We start from the raw sequence: 27559 nt of genomic DNA on the forward strand, positions 1-27559 counted from the left end.
TTGCCTCTTACTCAGGTGTCCGAGGTTCGATTCCCGAATTTGAAATTGTTTTTTTTTTTTTTTATTTTCTCAATAATCGTCAATCAATAAAAAATAGGTCTCGTTTTTGGAGAATTTATTCGTTTATAAAAAAAAAAATATCGAAAAATTATGATTTTTGCCATTTTTTAAAACACATGCGCCACCAGAAGTCCTTAATCAATTTGAGCCAATTTTTTCTTCTTAATATTTAGCTCATATAGGAGTTCTCTGAAGTTATGGTGTTCAAAAAATAAAATTAAAGTACAATTTTTGATGTTGTAAAGATACCATTTAAAAATTTTTTTTTAATACACTAATACACTGAGGGAAAAGCCACCATAAAACAACATAAAATCAATGAAAAACACATTGATTTAACTATTATTCGAAATGATTTCGCGTTGAAGATGAACATTTTAAAATCAACGTGGAAAAAGGTTAATTTTTAATGGTTTCGTATCTTAAAGTCACATAAATCAAAGTAGTTCATCTTTGAAACAAAGACGTTTAAACTTCAATTTATTTTTTCCCTCAGTGAACCTACTTCAGAACCGATGCGCGACCGGAAGATAGGAATAGGAACTGATTTTGATTGTTTTTTAAATCCTTATTAGTCTTCACCATTCGCAACTTTTCCGCGTTATTACTACTTGAAATTCGAAAAAAAGTGTTTTTTCGGACCACTCTAATATACATCTTAAAGTAACTCAAAATGCTCCATTTGTCTTCTACAGTCGAGTTGCTTACTCTACAGGCTTTACACATGTACATGCGACGGAAGTTATACTTCTCACTCACAGAAATTCACTTTGGAGGTTCATATCATAACAAAACTGTTTTACAATTTTGAGTTCTATTTGCTACTAATAGCCCAGGGTCGATAATTTTTGAAACCAAAAAAAAATCATAGTTGGATGAAACCCATTGGAAAAGGAGGTGAATATAATGAAAATTAAAGGAAAAATAAATTACGGGCGAGCCGAGTTCGGGAAGTGGTAATGTTGAGTTTTTAATGGTAAAAAATGGTATATCTCGATTTCCGGCAAAACTACAAGTCCTATGGAAAAAAGTTGTATGGCAAGGTTGTAGGTAAAAAAAAGATCTACAACTTATGCATTGACAATTTTTTCACATAACCTCAAAATTTATGTGAAAAATTCAAAAAACCGAGTTTTTGGTTTTTCATTTTTATGTTTTTCAAAAAAATGTTTTTTTCTACGAAATTTGGTGAAAACTTACCTTATTATATATTTCCCGAATACAGAGTAATTTATTTGATTTAAAATAGTAATTTTTTAACCTTTTTTTTACTTAATACCAAAAAAACACCTTAATTTTCAATCGAAAATTCACGTGTCAAAATATCAATTTTTTTAGTTAAAATCTCTACTTTCTAATAGTGTAAACAAAAATTTACATTAGTACACCAAAGTGCATGTTCTCGGAAAATGCAAAAGCTTAGTAGATTCGAAAATTTTTTTATCATTATTTAAAATTTTGGCCTATTTATTAAAATTTACACTTTAATTACTCATAAACTCTAAGATTTTATGTTACATTGATTAATGTTACGGTTTTTGAGTAATTTAAGTGTAAATTTTAATAAATAGGCCAAAATTTTAAATAATGATAAAAAAATTTTCGAATCTACTAAGCTTTTTGCATTTTCCGAGAACATGCACTTTGGTGTACTAATGTAAATTTTTGTTTACACTATTAGAAAGTAGAGATTTTAACTAAAAAAATTGATATTTTGACACGTGAATTTTCGATTGAAAATTAAGGTGTTTTTTTGGTATTAAGTAAAAAAAAGGTTAAAAAATTACTATTTTAAATCAAATAAATTACTCTGTATTCGGGAAATATATAATAAGGTAAGTTTTCACCAAATTTCGTAGAAAAAAAACATTTTTTTGGAAAAGATAAAAATAAAAAACCGAAAACTCGGTTTTTTGAATTTTTCACATAAATTTTGAGGTTATGTGAAAAAATTGTTAACCCTACCACTTCCCGAACTCGGATCGCCCGTAATTTATTTTCCCTTTAATTTTCATCATATTCACCTCCTTTTCCAATGGGTTTCATCCAACTATGATTTTTTCTTATTTTTTAATGTTTTTAAAGGCTTCGGCACTGGTCTATAATCCCTTTGGCATTTCTTTTCAAAAAGTAAATTTTCATAACCTTACATTAAGTAAATGGTCTGTTTATTACGCATTTTCGAAGAAAATTGAGCTTTAAGTAAAAAATTAGCATTGGAAAAAATTGGAATGGAAACTTTGGAGTTAGAGACTATCAACCCGTTATCACCATCAACATATGATAGAGACTTACTAAAGTATATTTGGTATATTAAAATATACCAAAAAATAAAACTTTAAATTTTCTTAATATTAGGGACACGCTGAATATGCATAGCACATAGAAAAGTAACTAAGGCTTAAGAAAATTTTCACCTATATACGAAATTTATCTCTTCCTTCCTGTGCCAAAAAATTGACTTTTTATATTTTCTACTGTAAGGAATCACTTTTTTGCAATTAATTTGTAACTTTTATTATACAATATTATAAAAAATTTATATTGGCATTGTATTAACATTTTATTTATTTCTAGGCCTATCAGGAGAATTCAATGGTGTTTCAACATATTGCAACTATCCCAAATGCTATACGACTAGCATGCCTGTTCTGGAAGATGGCCTCTCAAGTGGTCACACTTCAGATACTGAAAATAATAATAGACCCGTGCAAATGGGAGGTATTTCAATGTTAATGGATCCCAAACGGAACCAGGACAATAGCAATCATGTTAAATCAAATCGTGCCTCACCCAATGTCGATGCTTTTACTACCATCAATGAAAGCCCTGTAAATGGCCAGCTTGACAATTCCGGACGGGATTCTGTGCGATCTAAGCGTGATCAAGAAATTCTAGGACAAAGTCCTAGCAGTAGTAACAGCAAAGTTTTTCAAAATATTGATCCGGATTTGGATTCTCTTTATTCTATAAGTAAAGATTTTTAATTTATATGGAAATGTTTGTCTAATTTAAAGTATATTTTTAGGCGTTTTTCACCGAGGTGCTGATATGGTTCATGTTACACCACCTCCACCAGCACCAGCTCCGCACCGTAAGCCTACCGTTGTAAGCTCCGACATGTTCCAGAAAAATCAAATCGACTTTAAAGAACAGATACCAACAACCCTAACGGGAGGAGGGGCTTCCTCAAACTTGTTGAACCGTACAAAGTCGTTGAAGTCCTTGGAAAAACCATTTGCTTGCAACCAACCGCCTTCTATTCCCGAACGGCTTAGCAATGCCTCCCCATCAAGCAGCTCTCCAGTTTGGGTGCCCCGATATTTAGAAACAAGTGTAGGCAAAAGTCTGCTTGATACGTCTGACAGGCAGCAAGGCAAGAACCTTAGCGGAGATGAAGATGATGTTGACACAGATTTGGAGACTGATAGGTTACTCGGACATCAGCGTCTTGACGATCAAGGCTTCTATGATGACACAAAGAGCTCTTCATGGGACCGAAAACCCATATCTCTTTTGGCTACGTCCTTATCAAAATTCTCACCCAAAGTTCAGCAACAAAACTCGAAAAATTCCAATGGTTCTCTCTCACTGAGGCAAGGCTTCAACTCGTTACTAACGAGCACACCCGAAATCCCACCGCCCATTCCGCCAAAAACTTCCACAACCAGTTTACTCCACAATGCTGGAGGAGGTTCGATGTCATCGTTGGACCATAGTGACAAGTCTCCAGAGAAGACTCCCGAAGCTCGTGAAGAGTGTGCAGTTGTGACCATAGGAAGTCCCAGTGCTGATTCAGGCTCGGATGGATCTGGCAATGGCAGCCAGAAAAAGGACACACAAAACTCGGTTACGGGAGAGAAAAAAGTAAAAAAGAGTAAGAATCAGGAAGGTAAATTGTTAGGTTTCCTTCTTTTACGATTGATGTTTTCATATATCTGTCCGTCTGTCGACGACGAGATTGCAGTTGCGGTAGATATGTGTAGACGTTTGATTTTGGTTTTTCTATTGCTAACGTTTCTATTTTTGCATGCGTTCAATTTTCAAACAAAAATTGCTGCCTTCACATTGATTTAATTTGTAAGACATTTGTTTTTCTAGAGTGTTCGTTTAATTCGAACCAAATTGGCTAAGGTTTAATGTTTTTTTTTTCTTCTGTTTTTGTTTTCATTGTTGTGGATCTATTCTTAATTTGTGCGGTTTTGAAAAGGCGGAGCAGTGTTAATTGAAGGAGTATTATTCCGGGCGAGATATTTGGGATCAACACAATTGGTGTGTGAAGGTCAACCGACCAAGTCAACAAGAATGATGCAGGCAGAAGAAGCAGTATCAAGGATTAAGGTGAGCTTTAAAAAGATGGTTAATTTATGCTTTTCATTGGATCTCCGCTTATGGCATGATTTTTGAAGATTTAAGTAAATTCATTCAAGTAATTTGCTTGTCAAATAATTTGCTGTTAGACAATTTAGTCGAATTTAACTGGAAAGATTTTTAAAAATCATCTATTTTGTCAGATTTAGTTCGGATTTTTCTTTCATTAACAAATTATTCTGTTCTGCTTTTCATTCGTAACCCAACTTATGTATTGCTAAGGAATTTATTCAAAAAATGTACCGAAGAGTTACCTTCTCATTGTTAAGTGAAAATGATATTCCTTGAACGCATAAATTCTTACAAAGATGATGTAGTAGTGAGGTTTATTCAAACAGTCTAGGTTAGCTTATTACAAACGATCAAAGATCGATTTTTGTGGGTTTTGGGATCGAAAAAGGTAACATTCTCTGACAAACAATAACAAACAATGACATTAACAAACACTAAAACAAATCTCAACCAACCAGTTTTTTAAGTGTGCGTGCAAGCCCCTGTGCAAAAAGATGTAAATCTGATTAAAATAGTGGAGTTCTCGGTAGTAATTTCTCTGGAGAAAAAAAGTTTTAACTCTTTTGTCTAGTGGAGGAACATAAAAGCAAAAAGAGTACAAAATTAAGTACAAAAATAACTTTTAAGCTTCTACGTAGTATCTTTCTTCAAAACACATCGAAAACAGTAGGTAAACAATTGTTTTTTTTTTTTTTTAATATTCAAATAAGGTTCTTCGAATTCGAGTCCTGAAAAAAGGACTCAAACAAAAATGTATTAAGTTGATCAGAGTTTTGGAAGATTTTCACCTTCTATAGGCAAAACTAACAAGCCCGAATTATTTCTGTCCTTTAGAAGTTTTGATATTATTTAAAAATCATTTGAGTTTGAAACAGCAATGTGTTTTGTACGTACTGTATAAAAAAAAATTTAATTGACTGAAATGAAATAATCTTTATTTTGCTAAAAAAAAGAAAAACACATTGCTTTCCTAAGTCAACTTATTTGTCTTTTTAATATTTTTAACCAGTTTTTAACCAGTTTTGTAAAGTTTTATATGCAAAGGATATATTAGAAGGAAAATTAATTTATTAATAAGAACACAATGCGATGTCCTATTCTAGTGAAAATGTTGGATAGGACACAACAATAAAAAAGAGGTTTGTCCTCTATACTTTCATTGTTATGGCGATATGATTTACTCGTTTAATTTAGGTATATTTAAAAATTCATTTGCATGTTAGAAAACTAAAATCCAAACCAATTGCTTGAATTCAACCTCCTTAAAGTTGAATGAGTTGAAGCCTCTAATTTACAAAAATCACTAATCCACACTAAAGCCTTCAAAAGGCGAATTTGGTTCAATTATATTACACCTTGATATGAATAAAAAGTAGTAGGTAAATGCTTTTGGGGCATTCCATGAAAAATGGTAACTTTTTATAATAAGGAAAAAGAGTAATAGATGGCATTTATTGCAATGAAAAACTTCTTTAGAGGCAGATAACTCTTTGTCAAGAGTTAACAAGTGTTTGCGAACTTAATTCTTAAATTTATACTCTCCCAGCCAAACTTTTCATCAAGTTTTAAGTAAAAATAAACGCTTAAACTTGGTTGATTTAATGTCGTTTACGTTACGCAACACATAGAAGGGATGATCTTAAATTATTTTCAAATCGATCTAAAAACTGGTTAGGGCATTTAAAATCTATTTAAAACACCAAAAAAACATGCAAAAATTTCATCTACGTTACAATGGAAAGATCCTTTTACATTAACTTTAAAAAATTATCAAATACCTATGTATGAATTTTTTGAGTACGTATCATTCAATCAATAATAATGAGAGGTTATGCTAAAATCTTTCATTTGTAAGACTGTTTGCAACATGTTTTTGGTTACATAAAATCAATTTTGAATAGGTACTTTGTTCAGGAAAATTAAAGTGAGTTTTTCATGAATTTAAAAAAAAATGGAAACAAAATTCTGAAATTTCGCTTTTAAGGACCTATAGACTATACGTTCGGAAAATTTACATTAGCCCCGTTCCATTGGATATGGTAGTCTACTAATAGTAGATGTTTTGGTTAATCTAGTACTATTATCTACTCATACTCTTCTTCCCGAGTAGATACGATTTGTATTAAATTCGTTGAAAGTGCGTTCCATTGAAAATCGCTAGTAAACTACTAGTAGTACTTTACCACCTTCCAAAGGAACAAGGCTATAAAAATATGTGTTTCGAAAAAAAAAAAACACCCTCATAAGAAGGATGTGCGGGAAATCTGATTGTGCAAGTTTTTGACATTTCATGCAACCATGTCGTCTAGTGTATGAATATTACGAGTATGTATACCAACAGTTACACATTACACTTTGTGGGTGGTAGTTTTTAAAGAATGAGTATTTATAGGTTACTTTCTTAATGAAGAATTTTGGTTAAATTTCGATTGCTTTCATTAATGAGTCATGTTGAAATAGTAAGAAACTCTTGTACAATCTTATAAATATTTAAGAAACATTTGGTCAGTGAAACAAAAATCAATTAACCAAATATTTATCCTATCTCATTTTATAAATGAATGCAAGTCGGTATACTTCTATACGCTGGCAGATGGTATGTTCGTGATATGACACATTTATCTTCATACGACGAATATGACGATAAAATAAACGTAGTACCTATTTTTTTTTTTTTAGAATATGAGTAAGTGCATGAAAAGGCATTTTCAATTAATGAATTAGTGTTAAATGTTAAGCCATGTCAAACGGGTCACACAAAAATAGTTCTAAATTACAATAAAATATTAACTTTTAAATACTTGTATCGGTTACGTTTTTAGATTTTAATTTTACAACTCCTTATTGGTGTTATCTCTAGTTTCGTTTGTGATTTAGGTAGATATACTATAAAGATAAACATAAATTGTATAGTATTGTTGTGTAGTAAGTTATTTGAAAAATCAATCAACAGTAGTTGTTATTTCTTTTGATAACAATTTAAAGTTATTAATTTTTATCAATTTGGATTTTTTGTTGTTATTTCTGAATTTTTCAATTATAGTGGGAAAATGTGTTATATTAAAACATAACTAAACTTACCTATAATTAATTGAAAATTGATTTTGTTATAAATAACGATAAAATATACACTTTTTGCGTTACTTATAGTTTTTTTTTTTAATATTTAATCAAAATCTTTAATACTCTGTTCAGAATCTTTCTTACTTACTTAAAGGTGGCACTGCAATCAAATGTGCATCTGGGCCTCAACCAATAAGCTTCTCCAACCCAGCTGTAATCTTATATAGCTGTTTTCAGCTTCGCATGCAAAGTTCATTGAGATCCCCCTTCACTTGTGTGCGCCCGCCAACTTACCCGAGGTCTTCCTCTTATGCGCTTAAAGCGGAGCCTAGGTAGGCTTAGTCCTTCCCTGCCTCGAAGATATGGTGACCTTTTTTGTATTACGTCAATCGTCGATGTTTTTTGTCCGGCTTTGACGAAAGCATATAATTTGCTTTGCCCTTCATTGACTGTTAGATTAATTTTACCCACTTGACGGAACAGCGTGCTCTTTACAACTTCTCTCTGTAGATACTGAGCAGCTTGCTCTCCCTGTTCATGATTGATCATTGATTTTTGTTTTTTTTTTTTTTTTTTTTACTGAAAAATTAGTTAATAATTTTGAACAATTAAAAAAAGTAATTTATTACAAAAATAATTTCTTACATTTATTTAGGTATAGCAACACCCTGATAAAAATGTTAATGGCTTGACACTGGTTTTCCTCGAAAATAGAGACTTTTGTTTAAAAAGAATTACACGAACAGCGGGTTTAACTCTTTAAAAAATATTTCAATATTTTGTACCACACGATTTCAAACTTGTACTTGCACTGTCACAATATCTATGCTTCTAAAAAACAGTTATCTGTAGGTAACAATGGCGTATTGAGGGGAGGCTCAGGGGGCTCAAGCCCCCCCCCAAGCCTCCAAAATCAAGTTACTATTTAGCTGATTTCATCATAATCTACATGATTAACTGAAACTTCTTCGTAAATCGTAGAGATTTAGAGGCAGATCAAATGATCGAGCCCCCTCCAAACTCTAAAATGGTTGTTTGCGTTTGTTTGAGTAAGTGCCTTAGTTGACGTTGAGGTTTTGGATTTTCAGGATTTTTGTCCAATTCAGAATTCTTCAAATAATTTGTTTGTAGTTTTGACGTGGAATTACATCACCGTTAAACTTTGCAAAGCTTCTTATGCAATCACGTCGTATTTTATTGGGCAGGTTCAGAAACGTTAGGGACTAAATATTTAGGTAATTTCTCGGACTCTGATTGGTCAACTTTAAAAAAAAATCCTTCCAATTTAGGTAATTTGATTGGAAAGCTGACTGGAAAGTTAGGCAAGAAAATTTGAAAATTTTCCCTAAATATTTAGGAAAGTTTTTTTTGTCAACATGACAGATGATTGTTTTTAATTACAACAGAATTAAATCCATTTGTGTGAAAAAAAAACGAGAAAAAAGTGCATTATCGGTTATGATTATGAATTATTATAAATAATATTATAATATTTATTTATTAAAGTAAAGTGAAATTTGGTGTCTGCTCCACGTGATCTGTAAAATTCTCAAGTAAATTTCGAAATTTGGCAATAATGGTGTATCCATACTAATTTAGTCAATTTACTCAAATTTCCGTTCAAAAAATGACGTTGCCTAAATATTAAGTCCCTAATATTTCCTGAACGTGTCCATTGTCTTGAGTATATTACTTTTTTTCAAAAATAATATTTTTCTCAAAGATATTGGACACACAAATTTTTTATATCTCAATATCTTAGTGGTCAACATAACTAATGGTTTATTTAAGCAAATTCCAGTTTCGGATTAAACATCAAAAGAATTTTATTGAAAATTAGTTTTTGAGACTTTTACGTTCTGCATTTCACTTTTTGAGCATTCACTTGCGTTGCCGATAGTGAAATTAGGTGTTGTAAATTTTTTCGCTCATTTCGATTTTCTGATCGAATTCAATTCGCTTTGTTTCTGCTCGTGAACTTGGTATTTTTTTCAAAGTTGCCAATTAAATTGCATCCATGTTCAAAGTAGCAGTAATTTAACTTTAGAAACAAAATAAAAATGGATGATCCTTCAGTTTTGACAGTTAGAAGCATTTTCGAAGTTTTCGAAATCGATCGAAGATCAATTTCACGTGAAATTGAAAAGTGATGCCAGTTAACTTTCGGTCGAATTGCGGAAATATGGGCATTTATACCGAAAAAAGTGATGAGTATAGCTCAAAAACTAGACGCGATAGGAATAAATCTGTAAACAGTTTTGAATTCAGCACATGAAAAAGTTCGAACGAAAAAGTGTTTTTTTTTTTAAGATTACTAAACACCTTGCTGTTTGTGTAAAATGTTTGGGATACAAGAATTTGGAAAAATAGCTACTTTGAATGTGACAGGAGACAGTAGTACGAAGTTGTCGGGAGCAATAAAATGCTACTATTCGACTTTCAGTACCGCAGCACAGCGCTTTTCTCTCGATCAAAGATGAATACAAAAAGAGGCAAATTTGTAGTACATTTACCTTTAAAAAAATTTTTTAAAAATTTTTCAGCCCCCCCCCAAATTTTTTTATGGATACGCCACTGGTAGGTAACTATATAAAATAGTTACTTTTAACTATTTTGCTTTGGCATGTGACTATTATAATAGTCATTTTTAACTATTTATAACTATTTTCTGTTCAAAAATAGTTATGTGCAAAATTGTATTGAATTCTACAAAGTGACTATACAAATAGTTACAAAATAACTATATTGTTTTTCTCTGAGTGTGGATATCGATTGTTTGATTCTGTTTTTTTTTCCTTCCTGGCCTAAAGCTACACTAATATGCACCTATTAGATTGTTGAGAAGAAGCTTCAGACGTTCACACAAAACTGGAGAAAGTATCTTATATTATAGGTGATGTTTAGTAGACTGATTCCTTTATATCTGGCGCAGTTTAGAGGGTATCTTTTCTTAAAGATCGAGCAGATGTGATTTTCAAATCCTCAAGACCGTTTGCGACTCCCTTGGTCCCTTGTTTGTATTCAGTTCGGGGTTTGTATCCTTGGGATGCCATTTCTTAGCTTATGGTATAAATTTCGAATCTAATTCTTCACAAGTATAAAATAGACCCAGTTGTGTATTCAATTGTTCTATCAATTCATCTGAATTAACCAGTTTTTAGTCCTTCATTAAATTTGTTTGTGTTATTTTTGGCTTATTTCTTCTGCCATCCTATTGGCATAGCTACTCCTTCAATCTCTAAATTGCTAACTTAAACCATACAAAATCTCATTTATAAATTGTCTTTCCTTCATTTTATTTCCATATGCTCAAACTTGGATTTGGATAAAAACATCATAACATTACCATAAATATGCTCCTGTAGACATTGGTAAGTCATTAAAAGTAATTTTGTGCAATCGCCTTTGAACATAATATCATCAAGTCACAAATCACTTGTCATTATCATTTCATTTTTAAATTTTTGCTATAACAAAAATCTAATTCTAAAAACTACCAAATTTTGCATTGATTGATTAAATATGTTGTTCTTAATTTATTTTAGGCTCCCGATGGTGATGTCCAGCCTAGCACTGAAGTCGACCTCTTCATTTCAACCGAAAAGATCATGGTCCTTAATACTGACCTTAAGGAAATTATGATGGACCATGCTCTGCGAACGATCTCATATATTGCTGACATCGGTGATTTGGTCGTCCTCATGGCCAGGCGGCGTTTTGTTTCACAAGACATTGACGATGGACCCAAATTAAATCGCACTCCAAAAATGATATGTCATGTATTCGAAAGTGACGAAGCTCAATTTATTGCCCAATCAATTGGTCAGGCATTCCAAGTGGCCTATATGGAATTTTTAAAAGCAAACGGAATTGAAGATCATAGTTTTGTCAAAGAAATGGACTATCAGGAAGTGCTAAATAGTCAAGAAATATTTGGCGATGAGCTGGAGATATTTGCAAAGAAGGAATTGCAAAAAGAAGTCGTTGTACCCAAAGCTAAGGGTGAAATTTTGGGGGTAGTCATAGTTGAAAGTGGTTGGGGGTCAATGTTGCCCACAGTTGTGATTGCTAATTTGATGTCTTCTGGCGCTGCGGCAAGATGTGGACAATTGAATATTGGTGATCAATTGATAGCTATAAATGGTTTAAGTTTAGTTGGTTTGCCTTTGTCAACTTGTCAGACTTACATTAAGAATACGAAGAATCAAACTGTTGTTAAATTTACTGTAGTGCCGTGTGCTCCGGTGGTAGAGGTCAAAATTAAAAGGCCAAATACCAAATATCAATTGGGTTTTAGTGTTCAAAATGGCGTGGTAAGTACTTTTAAGTTTCCAAAGGTGTTAGAAATATGCTAAAAATGACCCTCATTTTTTTTTAGATTTGCAGTCTTCTACGAGGAGGAATCGCTGAAAGAGGAGGTGTCAGAGTTGGACACCGTATAATTGAAATTAACAACCAAAGTGTTGTAGCAGTACCACACGAGAAGATAGTAAATTTACTGGCTACTTCTGTTGGAGAGGTTTTACTTTTGAAATACAACCTAAAAGTATGCAATATTTTTTTAATGTTATGTATTTTTTCTAGATTCTTATGAAAACGATGCCAACATCCATGTTTCGACTTCTAACCGGGCAAGAAAATCCTATTTATATTTAAGTGTCTTTATATTTTGTGTTTTTATTTGCTAAAACCTAAGTTTAAACATATTTCCTTTTCAAAAATGATGGAAAAACTAGTATTTAAAATGAAAAAGTAAAGTAAAATTAGCTTTGAATAGCAGACAAACCAAAAATTATAACAAATTTATTTTGATATACAGAACGTACATAGAACATAGATTTATTTGAAATAGTTCTAATTATAAACTTAAAATTAGTTTTTATTTATCAGCATTTAATATAATTAATTAATTTAATTTTTATTTATATAACATCTAGTCAATAAATTATAATAAAATATATATTATATAAAAAACATATAAATTTTAGCAAAAACAAAGCAGTGCCCCAACATAATTCATGTGCAAAATCAACAACTCATAACTTTTTCCGTCCGCTTATATCAGAAAAAAATTAAATTAAAATATGAATTATCCTATACTCATTTACACACACACACACACACACAGACACATTTACACAAAACACATGGAAACATTTTTTCCATTTTCTTGTCCAAAGCTCAAGAACATATTGAAAATTATTTATTTTTTGGGAACCAATGTACTTGGTATTTGTTTACTACAGACTTTTTAATAAGTTTTTGCAATGAATGAAACAAAATTTGATCAATGTTGCTTATTCTGTATGAGGAGTTAGAACGACTTTTAATTTTTATTTTCGATTTTCCAAAAATTCAAAGGTCAAAGGTCACAACATTTTTTGTTTTTAAAACGGTTTTTTATTTTAAAAATTATGTTCTACAAAATTGTAGCTGAGGTTATTTTGCAAAAAAATTCTCATACAAAGTTTTTTTGTATCACTTACCGTTTAGTCATTACAACATTTCAAACTATCCCATGTAGTTTGATTAAAATAACAAATATTAAAATATCTAGAAAAGCATTATGCGAGTTTGAAGTGATACAATTTCTAAACGTTGAGTGATACAGGTAAACTTTGTATGAAAATTTTTTGTAAAAAAGCATCAGCTACAATTTTGTAGAACATAATTTTTGTCTTAGACCTAACGTTTTAAAAACAAAAAATGTTGTGACCTTTGACCCCTTATAATGGGACTAGTGGATAGAAGACTTTTCACAGATTACACCAAGCTGTATACCAAAAATCAGCCTGTTAAAAATTTTTTCCCTTTTCTTGACAATTTTTCGTCTATTCTTTCTGGATTATATAACAATATTAATATTTTTTAAAGTATTTGGTCGAAAAGTGTTTTTTAGTTTCAAGTTTCAATGAGATGTGTGTGTTTTTTTTTTAAGTGCTCTATCCATTCCAATACTTTCTATACATGTTTTCAGGTGCTCCAAATCTAAAAATTGCTTAGTTATTTGCACCACTAATTTTTTCTAAACTAATTTCTATGGTTCCCAGATTAAAAATATTCATCAATAATTCTGAATACAAAAGTGCTTACACATGATTACTTAAAAAAAATTAATGCTTACTTAAAATATTCCCCAAATATCATAAAATAAAAAACAAAAAGAAATAAACAACCGCTTTCATTTTTTTAAATTTTATCTATAAGAATGATATTTAAATTTATTTTAATTTTTGGTATATAAAAAGTCAAAATAAATTTAATAAAAATATGCTGTATATAAAATAAAGCAATGACAGAAACAGATTTGAATAATAAATAAAACAAAACAAAATAAAATCTAAAACACATCATAAAACTCACCATACACGTAAATAAATATATCTATATTTATTAAAAGTATTAAAAACAAATTAACAAAATTTTTATTTACAAACCAAAAAACAAAATAAAAAAAAAACTAACAACCCTTTACTCATAATGTATTTATTCATCCCTAGAAAAAAAAAACAAAAAAAAATAGATATGAAAAATAAATTAATTTTAAACTGCATCAAACAAATTTCAAAAAATCGTCCAAGAAAATATTATACCTATTAGTGTGTTATATCAATGCGTTTATACATATAACAAAAAAAAAAAAAAACATATATGCGAAACAAAATAAAAAAAATAAAAAACAATATATAAATAAAACAAAAAATACATGATGTATAAAAAATATATATGTACACATTATAGTATATATAAAGATTCCTTATGATATACATTATATAGTTTTGATATGGAAAGCTTGCTAAAAATAAAAAACATAAAAATTTACAAAAAATAATAAAAATAAAAATAAACATAAAATTAAAAAACGTTATTAAATATATATAAAATTGTATTTAATAGCCACATCATATTTTAAGAAAACACATACCTACATATATATAAATATATTTAAACTTATAAAAAAAATTAAAATATTAAACAAAAATAAAAAACATTAGTGGGCAGATAATGATTTTTGATTAAAAAAAAAAAACAAACAATGCAAACAAATAATAATACTAATTATAAATCACACTTTTAGTTTTCAATACTGCAGCACCGCTCCTGAAATATTATAAAATAGTCTATTTGCAATTGATAAATAAAATTAACTATAAAGTTGGGACAATTTTGCTTATAACGCTTGTAAAAAAAAAATCGACATTTTAACCAAACTCATTTAAAAATTTTGCTTCAAGTCAAAAAATTTTTTAAGTTTAAGAAGATTGCAACTTTATATAATAATTTATTTATCAAATGCAAATTTACTCAATATATATTGTAAAATATTTAATTGCGATTGCAAATCAATTCCACTATAATGCAAAGTAGATTAAATTCATTCACTTGCAAAAAAACTTAAAAACAAAATAAAAAAACCAATTAGACAAAACAAAAAAAAAAAAAACCGATTAACAATAAATAAGCAAATTATATACATATAGCAAAAAAAAAAGTTAGCAAAACTAAGTGAATTGTCCATTGAGGTTATTTATTAATGTTGTTATGAGGAAAAAAAACAAAATATTTTCTTTTTTTGTTTGTTAAGCAGTTTTGCTATGAACTGCTTAGAAAGAACATATAGATAAACTTAATGCAGAAAAGAACTAATAAAATATACTGGTATTTGCCTTCTTCTAGTGTGTCTTATGATTAATAAGTCCATGTTTTAATTGTGTAATTTAGCGAATGCATATTTTTTTTGGTTTATCTATATTGAATGAATTTTTGGTTTTTGTTTGCGGGATGATTTTATAATTTTTTTTGTACTTACTGAACACCCTAATGTTAGAATATTATGACAACTATTCAGTTGTTCCATTATTCGTGTAAGAAGATGTCAAATCCTCGGATAAATTTGATAAAAGTCCATATTTTTTTTTTTTGAAATTCCAAAAATGAAACAAACAGAAAATCTTTTTTTTTTATTTAAGTTGAGATTTATTTTGAAAAATTTATTAAATTTTGTTTTTTTTTTTGATTTTATAATCTCTAATATTGCAATTCATACCATAAATGTATGTTACTAGATTTTTAAGTTAAAATTATAATTTAATTAAATTTTATATGTAAAACTATAACCAAAAAACAAAAAAAAAAAAACAAAACAATTTATAAAATAAACATACAGACCCTAATACACAATTTCTATTTACTTTTTTTATTTTTCATATTCATGTGTTTGCTTTTTGTTATAAGTTTCTAGGAAACATATACATATTTAACTAAAGATTGTTGTACCTTTAAGATGCCGATAAAATAAAAATTAAAAAAAAAAAATATAACAAAAACAATAAATCCTTTCTACATCAACATTGTTAGCTTCATTTAACTATTCAAAACTAAAATAAAAAAAAAAAAATAAATAAAATAAAATAAAAAAAAAAATGAAATAAAATAAAATAAAAATCTGTACCAAAAATGAAAATATGATGAAGAAGTAAGAACAAAAAATCTAATTATATCTGAACGACAATGCTTAAAAACAAAATAAAGGAATTAAATACGCAATTTGACATTTGTTTATAATTAAAAGAATATAAAATTCATAAGCTAGTGTAATAATACGTTATTAACAAAAAATTGGTTCTGATTTCTGAGGTTGTGAGACCTCTTATGCCAGGGCCACATAAATAATTATGAAGTGAAGTGTCGCTATGTCGCCATTTTGCCATGTCGGTACGTCAAATAGTCGCTGTGTCACCATGCCCCTATGTCGCCATAACGCCGTGTCACTATGTCACCAAGTCACCTTGTCGCAATGTCGTCTTGTTGCCATGTCGTCATGTCGCCTTGTCGCTATGTCACCACGTTGTCTTTACGCCATGTCAGCATGTCGCTATGTAGCAGTGTCACCTTGTCGCTATGTCGCTTTGTCGCCATGTCGCCTTGTCGCCATGTCTTGTATTTAGGTTCTTTTTTGAATTTGCGTTATTGATATTCTTTCGTTCTTAGTTGTTAACAAAGTTTTATTTTTTTTTATGTTAAGAAATTTCTTCACCATCATCAAATATACCCAGAATAAAAATTATTGTCCCCACATTTTGTTTTCAATGAACTTACAGAGCATGGTGTTTAATATCCCCTAACGTTTAAGGCTGATATGCTATCAAAAAAAAAAGTAAAAAACATAATAATTACTGTAAAAAATTAACACAATTTAGCTATTAAATCTAATGGCCAGATGTCAGGGCCCGATAGAGATGTAGGTTCTCATTTTCTCTCTTTTCCATTATTGGTAATGGCGTGAAAAAACTCAATTTAATTGTCACCGACTTGCCAAAATAATCGTTAAGTAATTAACATAAATAAAATTTATTAGTTGGTACCTTCTTCACAAAAACATATCAACTAGTTCATTCGACCATAAAATAAAAAAATAAATTAATTTATAGAAACTATGCATTTTAAATAATTACATCGATATAAAAAAAAAGATTCGTTGAACAAAAAAATGACATCACGGTGATAGCCAGAGTGACAAAAAAAAAAAAAAAAAAAAAACGACTCTCTTATATCTTAATGGCCGATCAGAATTGCAACCGTTGAATGGAACTTTCACTTAAAATGTTCATATGTGTGGTATGCGATGAGGAATTTCTTTCTAGTAAAGATACCTTTTTATGTTTACACAGGTCCGCATTAGCCCTTTCTTTCGCCGTCATCAACTGGTTTAACGAATTTCTAAGATATATTGGCTCTTATTGGGAGTGTCGTTCATTTTTCGATGCGATAAAAGTCGATTTCTGTTTTGGTATTGTGTATCTCTTTTGACGAAGATACTTGCTTTTGTGAATAAATAATTATGAGTTAGATTTCAGTCGATAGCGAAATTTTAAACGACACTCGCAATAAGGGCCATTAATTTCAACAAAAATAGTTATTATACGATCTTGATGAAAACTTTCGTTTTTACTTGCGATATACATAGGTACTACATATATGTACATATATCAAGTTATGCATTCGTACAAAAAAAAAAAAGTTGAGATAACATTTTTCCATAACACTACGATGATAGACAATGCTAAAAAAGTGGGTCCCGGAAGTCCGTCTGTCTGTCTGTATAAGGAACTAGAGCCTAAACGGATGGACCGATTGACTTCAAACTGGCTATGTAGCAGTTTTTAGAGACTCTCCAGAGGGGTTTTCGGAATTAATTTTTTTGGACTGAAAATAACGGTGCCTGTCATATAAAAATTTCGCAAAAGTTTAATATCTCGAAAACGGCTCCAACGATTTTGTTAAAAAAATTCAAATGTTTTGAAAATCATGCAAAAGCATTTATTTAATTTTAATATAAGCCAAAAATAAAATTTTGAAAAAATAATTTTTTGATTTTTAAAAAAAATTTGAAAAATTTTTTTTTTAACTCAAATTTTCGAAAACGGGACATTGAATTTTCTTGAAATTTTGTGTTTAGATGTTGATCAGTGATTTCTGCAAAATGGCATACCAATTACATTTTAAACCTTTTTTTCCAAAAAAATTATTTATAAAAAATTAGTTTTTTAAAAAACGGCTTTAACAATTTTGAAAATTTTTTTTTTTTTAAATGCACCTTAATATAGCAAATTAAACTGCATACTTGTTTTGTGGGGTGATTTGATTTTCAGATGTTGTTTTATTTTTTTGAAAAATTAATTTTATTTTTTTTTAATTTGCTTTTTTTTTATTTATTACCTTATTTGTTTTTTTTTTTTTTTTGTTGTTTTTATATACCTACATTTCCCAAATTTCTATATAAAAAGTCTTAAAAATTTAAGCTACTTGAACTCTAAGAGCAAGTTCGTGCGACCAAGTCGGAGAGGGAAAGAAATTTTATGTTCAGGTTTTAGACCAGTGCCGAAGCCTTCAAAAACATTAAAAAGTAAGAAAAAAACATAGTAGGATAAAACCCATTTGAAAAAGAGGTGAATATGATAAAAATGAAAGGAAAAATAAATTACGGGCGAGCCGAGTTCGGGAAGTGGGTGGGTTGAGTTTTTCATGGCAAAAAATTGTATATCTCGATTTCCGGCAGAACTACAAGTCCTATGGATAAAAGTTGTAAGGCAAAGTTGTAGGTAATAAAAAGATCTTCAACTTACGTTTTACAATTACAATTTTTTCACATAACCTCAAAATTTATGTGAAAAATTCAAAAAACCAAGTTTTTGGTTTTTTATTTTTATCTTTTTCAAAAAAAATGTTTTTTTTTTTCTACGCAATTTGGTGAAAACTTACCTTATTATGTATCCCAAATACACAGTAATTTATTTGATTTTAGATATTTATTTTTTAACCAAAAAACACTCTAATTTTCAATCGAAAATTCACGTGTCAAAATATTGTTGGTTTGTTTAAACCTCTACTTTCTGATGTTGTAAACAAAAATTTACATTAGTACCATAGTGTATGTTCTGGGAGAATGCAAAAAATGAACAAAGCTTAAACTCGAAAGATTTTATGTTACATTGATAAATGTTATGGTTTTTAAGTAATTAAAGTAAAAATTTTAATAAATTGGCCAAAATTGTAAATCATGATATACAAAAATTTTCGAATTTAAGCTTTTTTCATTTTTTGCATTTTCCCAGAATACATATATACTATGGTATTTATGGCTATTTATTAAAAAACAAAATTTGAAAAACCATTAATTTACTAATATCGCCATTTAAGTCCATTGTGGCCCTAAGTTCTGTACATTTCGCTCACACCTGGAGGTGCCCCTGTACACGCATTAATGTGAAGATGATTCACTTGTTATTGTCCAAATACACCTGAAAGATGTCAGGTTTTTTAATTTAATTTTTTTCTTTTTTTTGTTAAAGAAAGTTTAATGGGTAATGGTTATGAAAGAAGGAATGTTTTGGTATCAGCGATACCGCATACTTAACTTAATATATATTGTGTCTAGGGGTTATCGGATAACGTTTAAATTGAGATTTAATTCAGACATAATTGTATTTGATTTCTTTATTTGAAATTGATGGACACACGTGTGTTGTGTTTGTTTATATGCATGTTTATGGGAAAGTTCTTTACATATTGGCACGTTAATTATTATTTTTGTAGTGAAAGCTGTATATTCTACCTATATATTTAATGTTTTATTTTATTGCAATTAAAGTCAAAGATAAGTTTAATTTCATTATTATAGAAAAATTCGCCAAAAATTATCAATAAGTAAAAACAGAGCAAGTTAAAACAGGGTAAAAATTGATGAAAAATGTCTCAATGATAAATCAACCTTCTTAAAAATTCGGAGGCTCACTGAGATTACCAATTTTCTTAAGGAAAGATTAATGAAGAATAACCTTAAAATACTCTATTTTGCATTAATAAACATTTTAAGGATTTTTGTATACAATTTGATATGTTTTATAAACTCTGAGGTTTTCTAATTACTATAAATCTCTTTCGCAGAGGAGTGTATAACTCAGGTCATCATGTCGCCATGTCGTATAATAATTGAAAAAAGTACCTAATATTAAAGTTGAATTTGAAAACAACTATAAAAACATAAAATTAAACATTCGATGGAGAACATTTTTAAAAAGAAAATAGCCCACAAATTAGAATCGGCAAACATAATTCTAATTAATATTCTGAGCATTCTTCATTCTTGCGTCCATTAAACTCATTAAATTTCATTCAAAAACAAATTTAAATTCTTTATGACAAAAGTCAAGTATTTTATAAATGTTTTTTTTTTTTATTTCTCTGTCAATTAACTATTCACATCAGAAATCAGATACCGAAGCAATTTTTGGACACGGACGAAATTTTGGTTTTGTTTGTTTTACTTCTAAACCAAATTTCTTATAAGTACACGAAATGGAATATTTGATTCAAAAGATAGTGTAAAACGCAAATAAATGGTGGCCACCTGCTTTGAATTTTTTAAAGAAAAAGAGAAATTTTTAATTAAACTACCTTTCATTAACAATTTTAATTTTTCTGTGTTCGGATTTATTCTTATTCTGAATCCAGTCTTAAAATTACCTTAAATTAAAGTGAAACAAAAATAGGATTTTATTTTAAGAACATCGCGAAAACTTTAAATTCAAATATCATAAAAACTTGAGCTGATAGAGCAGTTTTGATACCGGGTCAAAAGATAAACATACTTTTTTAAGTAAAAGGAAAAAAATATATGTATAGTTTACAGAAAAGTAAAATAATAAATGGAATTCGAATTAGAGTGCATTGAGAATTTGAGATTTAAAATGAGAATCCCCAAAGCAGTTAAAGTAAAAGGTAACAAAAAAAGTGTTTGATTTTGGCAACAACCGCGGTTTTCTCATATTTAATTCACTGACACAAAAAGGATTAAAATATAAGAACTACGAAACTAAAATTTGTTTATAAACTTAAAGCGACTTTCGATATAAAATAAACACTTGTGCACCACCAATTTTTTATATAAAAAGTCGTAAGATTTTCAGTAAATTTAATTCTAATAGCAAATTTGTACCTAGTCGTGCATTTTATTTAAAATCACCCGTACTGCCATTGTCGACTATAAATTTATAGCAGCACTCTTTTGTCAAATAAAATATTTTTTGAAGAAGATTTAAATCTTTATGTAATAAAATCTTTTAAAGTAATAAAACTATATTTAATAAAAAAGGGAACGTATACGCCACAGTGCACCAGGAAAACGCAACGTGCAAATAGTATGAATTGAAATTTTTTTTTAGGATCAAAATTAACAGTACCTATCATATAACGGACATAGAAAAGCTAATTTATTTTAGAAAATGACTCTAACGATTTTGATTCAAATTTTTGTGTATAGTACCTATTACATATAAGGGCCAACTTTTGAAATAAAAAAAATATATTTTTTGCACCGTTATTAACGGAAGGTACCTGCCGTCCCATAGAACGTTTTTTTTTTTTTTTGGTTTCTAAAAATCTTGTACAAGGCTAAACCGATTTCAACGAAAATTTGTATACAAAAGCGTTTAAGTGAAGGTAATATTAAAATTTTAGAAATTTTACTTTCATACATAAAATAACATTCAAACGATGAATGTACAATTCAAATATTTCGATTTCATTGTGATAACAAAAATCCAAAGAACCAAAGAAGATAGGTATTTGTACAAAAATAATTTCTCCGTAGTTTATTTTGAAGTTATTTTAACAGCACTGTTCAGAGGCCAGACAGATTTAAGACTATCCAACATTACTCTTGTTTTCAAATCCGTTGTATTTATGTCTTGATGATCTTTGAATTTCAATTTGGTCCAAGGTATATGAAACACAAAAAACGTTACAAACGTGATTATTTAAATGAGGACAATATGTGCAAGGTCATAAGAATACAAATTATTTTCCTCCATCGTGCCCTACATTTTACCAAAACAAAAATAAGTCAAAAAAAAAAAAAAACAAAACAACTGTTTTGCAAAAAAAAACTATAATACCTCTACCTACAGCGATCGATGAAAGTTCTTAAAAACACAGTGTTTCCGCTGCACTGAGTATTCATGACAGCCCACTTAGTTTGACATTGTTACATACAAGAAACTTTGCACAGCACAGACACCGTTCGTCACCATTAATTTCACTTAAGTGGGTGTGCCAAATAACCGATTCTGTCCAAACAATAGAAACCATTTGGTTTAAAGTGTACGCATTCCATATTATTTGGTTTTAGCCAAATAATATCGATATTTGTTGGTATTGAATGAAAGAAAAGAAAGTAAAAATGTTTTGGCTTTGTTTAGTTTAGGCATAGGCCCACTTGTAAAGTGATGACTAAATTTTAATTTCTTATAGGTATTCGAAATGAAGAAAAAATTAACATACCGAAAGACAGCGTTTGAACGAGTATATATTTGACAAGGTACTGACGCATGTCAGTCAATAAGCGATTTATGGTTATGGTGACCATATTTTTTTTATTTATCAAACTTAACTGTGCACAATAAAGTACGAGTTAATTCAAATATTGGGCCTCACGAAGTATTGTGCTTTTCATGGTCAAGAATATTTTAAAGAGGTTATAATAATGCGTATTTATCATGTTCATAGTTTTGGTGAAAGTGTGAAGAATTTGTAAATTTTAATTTTTTTTTATCTTGTTCTAGTTGTTAGAGGGGTTTCAAATTGAATTGTAAGTTGTAAGAACGGAAAAAGTCCATTTTGCAAAATTGTTGAGAAAATGTAAAAAACCTAAATAGCTTCTATATATTTTACTGTTTTCAGATGTTTGATGTTTGATCGGTTTCTGGTAGACAGGAAATGGTAACGGAGTTATGAATACCAGAGTTATGCACGACAGAGTTACGCGCGTCAAAGTTACGAAAAACCGAAGTTAAGAGAAACCGAAGTTATGAAAGACCGAAGTTATGAAAAACCGAAGTTATGAACAACAAAGCTATGAAACGTGGTTTTTGGGTTCTCAACCATCGAGGGGAACAATGTACGGGAGGAACGTACCAAAGCTTATAGGTTGAGTCAAGGCAAGAAAAAAATTGTATGGGACGGGGTAGTCTATTTCCTTCCGTTTAGCCGAGAGAGGGATTTTCTAAAAAAAATGACTTAATTTGGAAAAAAATTTATTTAAAATCAACGGATACACTAACAATATCGTACTGTGCTTTTTTGTAAAGCCAAAGTCTTGTTCTTGTATCTTGTTTTTTAATAAACCTATTTAATGGAACAGTTTTTGAAAAATAATTAAAAAAAAATATATGGCTTCTTAAAAAAAATAATAGTTTTGGTTTTTTTTTAATTTATCGAAAACGACACAAACTTTTTTGAATCCAGTTTTCAGTGTTCGTTTAAAAACAAATAAGAACATAAAATTATTTAATTTTAATCAGTACTTAATTACATGAAATTTTGAAATAAATAAGTTAGAAATTTATTTTTTCACTTTTTTTTCAAAATTTTGATTTTTAAAACTGATTTTTCAAAAACTAAACAATTAAAGAGCTTTATTTAAAAACATATTTGAAGATATAGTTTATGGATTTACAAAAACGTACAGTACGTTATTTTTGGTGTAACCGTTGATTTTAAATAATTTTTTTTCCAAATTAAGTAATTTTTTTTAGAAAATCCTTCCTCCCGGCTAAACGGGGAGGAATAGACAACCGTCGCATACAATTGTTTTCCTGCTTTGACTCAAACTATACGCTCTAGCTTTTTGGTAGGTTCCTCCCGTATATCGTTCCCCTCAATGGTTGCCAACCCAAAGACCACATAGCTTTGCTGTTCATAACTCTGGTTTTTCATAACTTCGGTTTTTTGTAACTTCGGTCTTTTATAACTTCGGTTTTTCGTAACTTGGGTTTTTTGTAACTTCGGTTTTTCGTAACTTTGACGCGCGTAACTCTGTCTGGTATTCATAACTTCGTCGGTTTCCTCTCTACAACAAGTTTTAAAATCAATTTATCAAAATTATGCTTTGTTTACGAGATATATTGAAAAAACCAAAAAGGGGGCTTTTGCACCCCTATCTTCGATTTCCAACCTCTGACTCCGCGGTACTATCTTCGTTTATAATCCATTCAACGTTTTCTGAAATCAAAACTCGTGAACGTCTTAGTAAAGACATAATCAATAGCCTGAAATCCTGAAACTATTCTTCAAACTTATAAAATTCTTCAACCCCTGTAACTTCGATAGCCAAAATAATTTTTTTGTTTTTTTTTTTCAACTTGGAAGATGTGTCTACGTCTAAAGATGAAATTTGAATCAAAAAGTCAATTTCGGAAAAAAGTTATTTCACACTAAAGGTGGGAAATAATTTCACTCTTTATTACAATATTAAGCAAAATTGTCATGTTTTGCAATTTCCTCTCGTATGTTTGTCTAAAAAATATGTCATGCAGTGACGGGCTAAGAAAAAGTTTTCCTGAAATTATTAGAACGTCCACCACAGTTTAATCTAGGGTTTTTTTCAAAATGATGCTTGCTTTTAAAGTGTTAATTTTTCCAATAATTTAGTCAAAAATTCCTCATGTTAAAAAGTTTTTATGGTTTAAGGGTTTTTAAGGTTGATAATATTTTTGGCCTATTATTGGTCGACTTGCGTGTAATCACCCTAAAGGAGGTATCCTTATTTATGACAGACGAAAAGATTGAAAACCGTTTAATAAATAATAACTATTTTGATGATGGTATTGGCATTAAACATATGTAAATAGGTACATCTGTTGGCAAGTGTCAAAGAATTGAGAATAAGCTTGATACAATATACAAATCTCTAGCAATTCTACAAGTGATGCCATATCCAGTTGAAGCTGGTTATAAACAAAATTCTATAGACTGTCCAAGCCTACAACCCACACCTCTATAACAATCGAGCACCATATCCGCTGCACCATTGCTATTCGCAAAATTATTAAAAGCATTCGGCCTACATCTTGAAGCTTAATAATGAATCAAAGAATGCTGCGTGCGAGGTTATACAAGATTATACAAGGCATCATGTACTCATGGACAGATTGACACTTGTACAAGACAATTTTCACACGCTCATGATTTATTTTTTTAAGATCAGAAGGTTACAAATTGACGCATTTATGTTTTATGGTTCAATTATCTTGCCATAACTTCTTTTTCGTTAATCGTTGCATTAATTGAAAAGCTTATAGTAAAGTGAACCTAGCAAATTTTAAAATAAGTTCTATCTCGAATGAAACAGAAAATTAACCCCAAAAAAATAAAATATAGTAATTTACTTAAGTTATATTCTGTTTCCCATAAAACAATTTCATGGTTATAACGATTAGGAACACACACATTTGCCGCTATATAACTTTGATTACATTATTATGACAAAAATATACCTATACTATTTTTTAAAGCTAGAAAAAAAAACTATCAAGGCAACAACGGTAACAACTGTTGCATTTTATTTTTGATGCACATGAAAATTACTATACGAAATCATTTTGTTTCTTCTTGTTTTTTTTTTTTGCGGCCTCAGAAAATGGGTGAGTGATCGTCTTAAGTATGCTTTAATGCCATTAAAGTTGTCTTAGCTGATTGGTATTGAAGTTGCAGATGTGCGTTTTTTTTTATTCAGATTTATGAAAATAAAATAAAAAAAAAAAACATAAATAAAGGTAATGCTTAAAATGACAGCAGGTAGCAGGAAATATGTATGTGCTGTAATTTTGCTAGCTTCCTTTTGTTATGTGAACCTAATCATACTGCAAGTTCCGCAGTACATGTATCTTATACATTTGCGTAAACATCAAATTATTGTTTTTTTTTTTCTTTTATTTTTAAAGTTGGTAATTTTAAATTAAGCAAGATGAAGATTACAAAAGTGCTAGTTCAATGCAACAAGTAAATAATATTAATCTTATCATGAAATAAAAATAAGAATTAGAGTCCGTATGAATTATATTTGAACCTGAATTAAAGTCGGTCTTATTTATTTACTTTTGTAAAGCTTACAATACGACTTTTGTTTGAAGATGTCTTTTTTAACGATACAAATATTTTAAAAATAAGCATTTACGAGGCTGAAGAAATATTTTTAAATTTGTGATTGTTATTTGAAAGGATTTAGTTTTTCTGTTAGTTTATTAACACTGACGACAAGAAGATGAAAATTTTGTATAATTATTGAGTGGAATTGCATACTTAAATATCGAATTAAGTTTATTTGCATCTAGGCCAAAGTAGTAATTCACATTAATTGCACGTTTTTCCACGTGCACTATGGCGTATACGTGCTTTTTTTTTAAATAAATTAATAAAAATATAATAACATGGTTTTTTATCCAATTTCGAAAATCCTTTGTTGGAAAAATAAACAGATATTATTTTCATGTTCAGGAACCCAGATATAGCTTTCTTAGTTCGTTATCTTAGATAACGGCCATTCCAAAGTAACGGAGGACAAATTTACGCTTGTTATCCAGTCTATTTGGCTGAAAGAGAAATCTTTTTTCTTTACTTGGTGAGTCGTTAGAGCTCATCATAAAGAAAATATTCACAGACAAAGACGGTAACGAAGATGACACGTACGGTTTTTCGTTACCGTCTTTAATTGTAAATAACCAATTGGTTGGGTTTTCGTAAAAACTTCTTCGATACCAACTTAATATGAGCCCTATCGACTCACCAAGTTTCCAGAAAAATGTTGCTTTTTCATTTAAGTAAACTGGATAACAAGCGTAAATTATGTCCTCTCCATTACTTTGTAATGGTCGATTCGATAATTTTAAAAGCGCTAATTTTTTGAAGTAAAAAAAAAAAACAAAACAAAATAACGGCTCTACAGTTCTTGAAAGTTGACGCCTCGAGTTTGCGCAGTGCAATGCTCAACTCCAGAAAATTATTTATAATCAAAAAAGAGGTTTTTTTCCAATAAAATATATTGATAAACGCATTGCATGAACTTAAATTTAGAAAAAAAGTGTAAACAATGTTTTTTTTTATAAACAAAATGTTAGAAACAAAATATTTATTGTATACAAATTTTATTGAACTTTAAGGTTTAATGACCAACAAGTGAACGAGTAATTTGCACTTTATTTATCAAGTCGTTAGCTTCATTAGTTTTTGAGTTACGTTTTACGGCACGGAAAAAATGTGTTTAAAGTTTTCGTTTTCGTACTGTGGTAGATTTGGAGCGCATGGGCTTCGGGACTATATAGAGACTTTTGAGACTTTTTTAAGGCTTAGACCACTGAAATAGTTTCTTCGGTTGATAAAGGACGCCGCAAATTTTGTATGGGAAGTGGCCCTCGGTGAAATTGTCTGAAATTTTAGTATGTTGTTCTCTTGAAGCTCTTGATCAAAAGTCGATATGGGCAGAAAGTAAAAAAATGGATAGTTTTTAAGATAACGGTTTTTTTTCGATGACTATCTCAAACCTTTTATAAAGGGATAGTAACTCTCTATATTGTGTTTTGCGTCATTTTTTAGTGGAATTCATAGGTTTTAAGGGTCACTGAATCCAAATCCGAAGTCCATTTTGCCTCATCAGGTCAAGTTTTCAAGATAACCTCAAAAAATGTCACAGCCTCAAAAATTTTTTTTCTTTGATCTG

At 29.6% G+C, this 27559-nt stretch overlaps 1 protein-coding gene across 8 annotated transcripts in view; it reads left to right on the forward strand.

Moving 5' to 3' along the window:
- The window catches only part of LOC129909033 (ras guanine nucleotide exchange factor P), a 44454-nt gene extending 29387 nt beyond the window's left edge, over positions 1 to 15067 (forward strand). For 4 of the 8 annotated variants that reach the window (XM_055985978.1, XM_055985972.1, XM_055985976.1 and 1 more), the window contains 6 exons: positions 2638 to 3033; positions 3089 to 3952; positions 4271 to 4401; positions 11052 to 11819; positions 11885 to 12025; positions 12091 to 15067. In XM_055985978.1, the coding sequence (XP_055841953.1) occupies positions 2638 to 3033; positions 3089 to 3952; positions 4271 to 4401; positions 11052 to 11819; positions 11885 to 12025; positions 12091 to 12162 (2372 nt within the window). In that variant the 3' untranslated portion in view covers positions 12163 to 15067. Of the gene's footprint in view, positions 1 to 2637; positions 3034 to 3088; positions 3953 to 4027; positions 4141 to 4270; positions 4402 to 11051; positions 11820 to 11884; positions 12026 to 12090 lie in introns of those variants that run through there. The other 4 variants (XM_055985973.1, XM_055985974.1, XM_055985975.1 and 1 more) reach the window with 4 other exon arrangements.
- Positions 15068 to 27559: the final 12492 nt, after the last annotated feature.

This window comes from Episyrphus balteatus, chromosome 2 (genome assembly GCF_945859705.1).
Source record: "Episyrphus balteatus chromosome 2, idEpiBalt1.1, whole genome shotgun sequence".
Lineage (NCBI taxonomy): Eukaryota > Metazoa > Arthropoda > Insecta > Diptera > Syrphidae > Episyrphus > Episyrphus balteatus.